This window comes from Glycine soja, chromosome 15, assembly GCF_004193775.1.
Source record: "Glycine soja cultivar W05 chromosome 15, ASM419377v2, whole genome shotgun sequence".
Lineage (NCBI taxonomy): Eukaryota > Viridiplantae > Streptophyta > Magnoliopsida > Fabales > Fabaceae > Glycine > Glycine soja.
In genome coordinates this window covers 49,150,546-49,158,711 of record NC_041016.1, presented here as the reverse complement: position 1 = coordinate 49,158,711, position 8,166 = coordinate 49,150,546, and the positions used below count along the sequence as shown (strand labels likewise).

General features: G+C 26.5%; 1 protein-coding gene across 1 annotated transcript; it reads right to left on the bottom strand.

Moving 5' to 3' along the window:
* Nucleotides 1-5,127: 5,127 nt before the first annotated feature.
* Nucleotides 5,128-6,005, bottom strand: LOC114386905 (auxin-responsive protein SAUR71-like). The gene has a single exon (XM_028346974.1). It carries the CDS (start codon nt 5,839-5,841, stop codon nt 5,422-5,424), a length of 420 nt encoding a protein of 139 aa, XP_028202775.1. The 5' UTR covers nt 5,842-6,005; the 3' UTR covers nt 5,128-5,421.
* Between the last annotated feature and the right edge of the window lie 2,161 nt (nt 6,006-8,166).

Genomic DNA, 8,166 nt, shown 5'->3' with positions numbered 1-8,166 from the left:
GTGAAATATGAGATATATTTATCTTTTAGGGTAATTTGGAAAAATTTGTAATGATTGGTACACCGTTACAATGTTTTATTTTTATAAACTGGTACAATATTTATTTTGGATAATTTCTATTATGACAGACAAATTATGGTTGATAATCAATATTATCGTTATTATTAAGTTTGTTTTAAAATTATGTTTGTCAGTATATTTTTTAAATGATTATTGTAATGTTATACTTCTAATGATAAAAATGACAAAAATTTATCCTAAAATTATATTTTACCCTTAAATGAAACAAAATTTCGGTCTAACAAATTAGTCTAATAGAAACATATTGATATTTATGTCCGATAAAAAATTAATGATATTTTCGTCTAATAATGATAACTTATTAATATTTTTAGTCTAATGGAACATACTAACATTTAGGTTCAAAAAAAAAATTACTAACATTTTCCTTCAATAAAAAAATATTGACATTTTCGTCCAACAAAAAATTACTGACATGTACGTTAAAAAATGGTGTCTTACTGATATTTTTGTCCAATCTAGTCAGCATAACTACATTGACAATCATTTCACTGACAAATTCATTCTTCTATGTCACGTAGACTATTAACGATCGGATATATTTATCGTATTTTTTACACTTTCGAGAGACTAAATTTTATATTTTCATCTTTTAAGTATACATTTGTCGATGAATTACACATTTAGCGACAACAGTGACTATTTACCCTTTTTTATATTATTATAATAGTTTAATAAGAGACTATTACCTATTATTCAAGTGTGTTAAGCTCATTAATTTTTATATGTATATAATATTTTTTAAAATAATAATTTAGGCTTTAAATTTTTCAGAGTAAATATATAATTTTCTACGTTAAATATATTTGTTAATACTAAACCGCTTCGGACACTTGTTTATTCAAATATTTAATATTCTCTAATCAACACACATAAATTAATAAATTTTATCTATAAAAAATATATAAGGTGCATGTAAAAAGTAAGTCACATATTCTCCAAAATTCTTAAATATTGTATAGTTTTCTTCTTTACTATCTTTGTCTTTCATTAAGTCATCATTTTTCAAATATTACAATATTTTTACTCTTTTTTTACTTTTATAAATTTTATTTATAATGATAATTTTATACATTGTAGAAAAATATGCGTCAACTGTTATAATTACTTTATAATTGTTCATATTAATTTAGCTATAATTATTTTATTTTACTAAATTTCTTTATAATTATACACTTTAGTTGATTATGCTCTTCTAACTGTATTTTTTTTCATCCATAATAAAATTCAAATGAGATTTTACTTAAAGTACCCGAACTCAGTTAATTGAATGAACATGTTAGTATATGTTAAGTTTTAAATCACTTTTAATTTGACAGATGAATTAATTTATATAAGAAAAATTAATTTAACTATAGATGTAGTGTAATATATAAAAAAAAATGGTTTTAAGCATAATTCACATGTGTAAAATACCTACTTAAATTAGCTCATTAATAAAAGTGGTGAAAATTGCGATAAATTAATATATTCTTCACAATAGTTGATATATAATTAATATGAATTTATTAAGAGATTTAACTTAATTGATTAAATAAAATATGTGAATTATTATAAAACTGTCTTCCACTCTCACGTATAAAAAATTAATATAAATTTTACTATAAATAAATTAGCTCATTAATAAAAGTGGTGACCGCTAATTTAATATATTCTTCACAACAGTTGACATTTTATACCATATTATTTTACCGTATTATAAGATTAAAAAATGTCTCAACATGTTTGGATAATATAGGCACTTGAAGAATAGTACTTTGAATTAACGAAACAATAAATAAAATGTCAAGAACGAGCAGACACTTTAAACCATTGGTTCAAACACAATATTGCAAGCATCCTAACAGTGTAGAAAATCATATAATTTGCATTCTCCCATTAGTTAATCCAACATACCAACACCAACATTAAAAGTTTCATATATTTTTCTATTTTTCTAATTACTTGGTTTTTAGAAAATGAATTTTTTCCATTTAGTTTTTTTATTTTTTACAAATAAAAAATGGTTAATTAAGTTTTAAATTCCTCAAAATTTGAGATTCTAATCCTTTTAATTTTTTTGATGATTTTTCGTCCTTCATGAATTTTTTGTTTGTGTTTTTAGTCTTTCTAATTTTTTTTGTCCATTTTTAATTCCTTGTTTATTTTTATTATTCAAAATTACTTTGTTTTGTTCATTTTTATTCCCTCATTTATTTTATATTTAAAATTAATTTTGAGCAATAAAAATAAATGAGAGATTAAAAATGTAAAAAAACATTTAGAATGACTAAAAGTGATGACAAAATATTAATGGAGGACTAAAGGTTTTCATAAAAAAAAAATTTGAGGGACTAAAAATTGGAAGATAAAAAATTTAATGGACTAAAAACTTAATTATTCCAATAAAAAAATGTATTAGTTATTTTTTAATATTACTATTGGCTTTTGATATTTAGTATAAGTAGAATGAGAAGATAATCTAACCAAATATAATCATATTTTCTTAAAATTAAGGGTACAATTTAATGCTTTACTATATTTATGTGAAAAACTTTAAACAATTTATATTTAATATGAAAATAATACTACATGATAAGAAGTTGTGAAAAAAGTTTGAAGATCGAGATGTAGCTAGAGAATAATAATTGTGTGCAATTCAATCTTTTTTATGTTATCCTTAAACAAGTAAAAATAATATGCTTTCACCATATCATTTTAATATTTATCAGAAAATTTCTCGTGAGAATATATATACATTTTGCTTTCTAGAAGATATTTGTGTCGCTTGGATCTTTGAAAATTTTCATTTACGTGCTAATTAGTTCCCAAATTTATGAACTTGTTTAGAAGTTATTTTTATTAAAATCATGCAACTTTCCAATACCTTTATCATTTTTAAGACCAATTTGTACTGACAAAGACTCTCAGATACCAAATTAACACAAATAATAAGTGATCATAAAATTTATTTTCTTTTGAACTAAAGTAAACTCTTAAGTCTAAACCATTACTTGAATTTTGAGTTTTTTGACTTAAGAGGTGAAAAGTGAACCAAGAAGAGAAGCAGACCTTCTTTCCAACACAAAAGATCGCGCATGCCATTGTTGATTTCTCTAGAGAGGGTACACACGAGAGAATGACGAAATTACCCTCCATGCAGACACAAAACAACGAAATTGACCCTCAGCTTCGTGCATCGGATTTGTGATTCGAAAACAAACACCACCGAATATCACGGCAATTACATTGCTTACCTGCCACTTCCTTCAATCATGACTTTAATACATCCAAACCTTGCCATTTTCGAACCCAAAACATGCCCTCTTTATTGTCTTGGTTTTTCCCACCATATAGAGTAAGTTAATTACTAAGAGTTAAGAAAGAAATATTAAACTTAACCCAAAAAAAAAAAAAGAGATACTATTAGACTAAGTAAAAGTTTCTTTGTGTAATTTTAGGTGTGTAATACCAAATGTAACTTTGTGAATTATTGCTGTTGTCTATCACTTTATAAATGAACTCGTCATTCAATCATAGCTTAGCTGCTAATTTGATTAATTGAATAAACCCAATCATGCTGAGTTCCTTGTTTAACTTTTAAAATCATCACATGTTTGGATTTATACTCCTTAATTAATTATAATAAACCCAAAGAAAAAAAAAACTAAGCACACATGACTGATGACCTCCTGAAAGTATAATTGTATCCGATGTGATAGAATCAACTACAGTTAGGACTTAAGAGATATTAATGCAAAGTTATACAGGATAATAAATTAATGAGTAAAATGTGTTTTGATCCTTGAAATTATATGATAAGTATTGTTAATCTTTTAAAAATTATTTGTAGTAAAAAAAAATCTTGTTAAAATTATTTTATTATCTTTTATTCGATAATTTTTTTAAAGAATTCTAGGAGATATTTATTTCACATCATCTTGTCATATCTATGAGGATGTGGACACAAAAATATAATATTCTCATGTTTATTAAAATTTTTGAATTTTTTTTTATATCTTTGATTCTTAAAAAATGTTACAATTTCTTTTTTTATTATTATATTTTTCAATATTTTTATTTTCATGAGAATTTGAGAATTTATTGTCTAATACACATGAAACTTCTTTTTTTATTATTTTAAAATTTAAAAATTATTTATAGGAATAATAAAATGTAACAAAACATATTTTTTTAAAAATATATGAGAATGATATTCTCATGTTATATTCCTAGAATAACATTCCTAGATATGTAAAAAGATTTTATGAAATAAATGTTTCCTTCAACCTAAGACTATCTATTGATAGTATACATAAAAAATTATTGACAAAGAAAAAAAATTATTGACAAAGAAAATAGATATTATGTACCAATAACATAATTAAAAAAATATATACTATATACCAATAACATAATTAAAAAAATATAATAATATAAATAACGAAAAAAGTCATTTTAAGAACTTAAAATCTTTTAAAGATTAAATTTTAAAAAATTAAGATAAAATAAAATCTTATTTGTAAAAAAATATAACAATACTCTTATTTTTCATTTTTTAAAGGATAAAGATTGGATGAGATAATACAAATTTATTTTTGCTAAAAATAATACTACTACGTATTCTAAAATAATGATAATACCTGAATAACATAACCGCATATGAAGGAAGCTTTTCCTCTAGTTTGAGTAAGGCAAGAGCATCTGCCATCATTAAATTACAATTAACTAAAACCGAAAACTAAATTCATTTTTATTTTAATCACAAAAAATAACTCACAATTAACTAAAAACTGAAATCAGATTCATTTTTATTTCAAGAGTTTAATGTCTAATCCTTTATATTTACAAAACAGTTAAGACCGCTGGAGAAAAAAATCACAATTAACTAAAACTGAAACCAAATTAATTCATTTTTATTTTAATCCGATAAAAACTAAAATAGCTAGAAAAAAAAAAAAAAGAATGCCACAACCAAAATGGTATGAAATTTAACGCTGCTGAAATTTCTCGTTTTGCCCCTTTTCCATTAGTTTCCCAAGAAATCGACAAAAACAAAATAAAAATTGAATGGAAAATTCAAAAGAGATTCTCATTCTGCAACAACAAAGTGAAAAATATCTTTACCTTTACAACGAGAGAGCATCGAACTACAACTACAACAATCAATCAGAAAAAAGAACCCCAAACAAAAAGAAATTGCAAACCCTAACATTTATGTGCCTCATTTTTTTTTTCTATCAAGATCCTAATGTAGTATATTTACAGAGCACCAAAACCAGCAAAAGTTCTCACTAATCAACGATCTTCGTATTTTGTTTTTTTGTGTTTTTTGCTTTTTTGCTTCTTTTTCTTTGTTTCTCAGGAGAACTCTTCCGGCGAGAAATTTACGAGCTCCGCCACGTCACGCGCGTCGAGTCCAAGACGGAGCGCGTCGAGAACACGCTCGAAGACGAAGACGCGGCACGGCAGCCGGAGAACTCCTTTCTGTTCGTAGCCGTATTCCTGCGCCGATTCGTTGAGGAGCTTCACGAAGACGGGGTGGTTGAGGAGCTCGGCGCACACGACGAAGCGCTCCATCTCGTCGCCGACGTAGATCGGCACGTGCCCCTCCGGCACCACCGCGGAGGAGCGGCGGATCTTCGCCGCAGCGGCGAGGCGAAAGGACTCCGCACGGCGGCGGCGGTGGTGGCAGCGCTGGGAGGCGGCGGAGTCCGCGCGGAGGAGCGTGTAGTTGGAGGAGTCGGCCACGCGCGAGAGCCGGCGGATCAGCTGCTTCATCTTCAAGATCGAAAGAATTAGTCACGACGGATTAGTTATTAACGTCGTCGGAAGAGAAAAAAAAAAAAGAAACAGAGAAGAAAATTTATTATATTGATTTTCTTGTTATTGGTGGTGGTGAAAATGCTGTGGTTGGAGTGAGAGAGGGGTATATATATATATATATATATATATATATGTGCGCCAAGGGTGGAATGGGAATTCTAAGAGGAGAGTGTTTGTACACAATGGAAAGGTGATGATGCGAGAAGTCAGGGAGGTACGGGTAAGCGTACTTGGCAGGTACAATTGGTGAGAGGAGAGAGAAAGAAAGGGGGTGGGGGAAGTAAAAAAATAAACTGATGTAAAGTGTGATTTATTAAATGAATGAGGGGGGGTGTGGTTGGATTTATTTTTGTTTATTTATTATGGTGGCAATGAATTTATTGTTTGGCTTTTTGTCAAAGTGTTTTGCAGTGGGTGTTGGGATTACCACGCGAGGGGAGCGTGGGATGGTGACGTGCGCCGGTGTCCTGTGGGTATGATATGGGTATTGTTGTTTATATAATCTTAATCAGATTATTTCTATAAAACCGATTCGGTAATCGGATCAGTTTTTAAATATTTTTTTATTTTTTAAAAAATAATAATTTGAAAATCAGTTTGAGATTGATCTGACTTTTAAAAATAATTTAAAAATCAAGAGTTTTTCTTTACAAGAGTATTTTTATTAATAAAATATTAGCGTCTCATATCTTTTAATCTATACAGATAAAAAATATCTTTTAATCCATATTTTTATCTTTATTTTTAAATTAAATTTTAATATTTTTTAAAATTTAATAATTAAACATAACCTTGTATTACTATATAAATTGATTATCTTAAATCTAAAATATAATTTATATATTTAAAAAATATTTATTCTGAATTTTAATTATAATAGGATTTATATATTTAAAAATACTTAGCTATTATAATTTTTGGTTATATAATAAACTAAACATTTATCATATATATTAGACGACTAAAATACCATTTTTACTTATGTTTAGAAGTATTATTGTAACGTACGTGATATGTGCTAATTATTTTAATATTAATTTACAAATCAATTTTAATTAGATGACTAATTAAAAGGGATAAATATTATTCAATAGGTGAGTGATCAAATTGACAATAAAGTTGAGTTTGGGGGAGAAGTCTTCGATTCCCCCAAAATACAGTCTTAGAAAAGAATAAGAAACTTTAAATATGATTAAGTTACAAATTAAAGATTAGTTTCATAACTAATCCAAAAAATCAAAACTTATAAAAATACCTTTGAGGTTCTATCAAAAAGTCAAATGTTCTAATTAAAGTGATTAAAAAAATATTAATCTAATTTAATATAAAAAACAAAGACATATCTTGAAAAATTGAAATAGACACAACCTAATTGTACAAGGAAATTACCTAGCTATGTATACAGTAGTTTTCTCGCTTTAAAAATTGGGAAATCAAATTTGTTATATATGATAAATTATAATTCATTTAAATATTTTTATCTCTTGAAAATATAAATTGTCACATACATTATAGAAATTGGTATACTTGTTTGGTTGTAATAGAAGTAAATTGTGATAAAAAAAAAATAATTACATTCAAGGAAAAAGTTTTTATCTCAAGCATTACCCTCATTCCGGTCTCATTGTCACACCTTTGAGGATATATCATCAAAGTAAAATTAATAGTGTTGTTTGCTTAGCATAAAAAACACATAGTGTTTTATGGTTGATAAATAATTATCTTTTAAATATATAATTAATGGTTCGATTCTCAATTTTGTGTGTGAAAGATATTTATTGAGAGTTAGCCCTTTAAATAAACCTTTATATCTTGAGATATTAGTCTCTAGTTCTCATTTAACTATAAGAAATATTTGATGTTCGATCTCCCCAAAATGAGCATAAAAAAAAAAAAAAGCAGGTCAATATGTATTATGCGTTGATTGGTTCATTGATAATTTAGTACGGGTTCATTTTCAAGTGGGTTGACACACTAAGGGTTGATATATTTTTTTGGTTATGGTGAGCAATACCAATTATAATCAATGTTTTTTAAACCAAACCGATAAATGTACTCATAGTTCAATAATTCAATTGTAATTGAATTGTGATTGAATCAATACTAAGAAAATAATAATATGAGAAAATTATATTTATCTTTTTACGTTTAGGACTTATTACATTGTTTAAATTTTGTTACAGAAAGACCCCCTGTCTCATAAGGGACCTCTTTTCATTAACCCCCAATGTGTCATATGTTTTGTACATGCTTGTTTAATGAAAGTTTAAGGTAAAAATG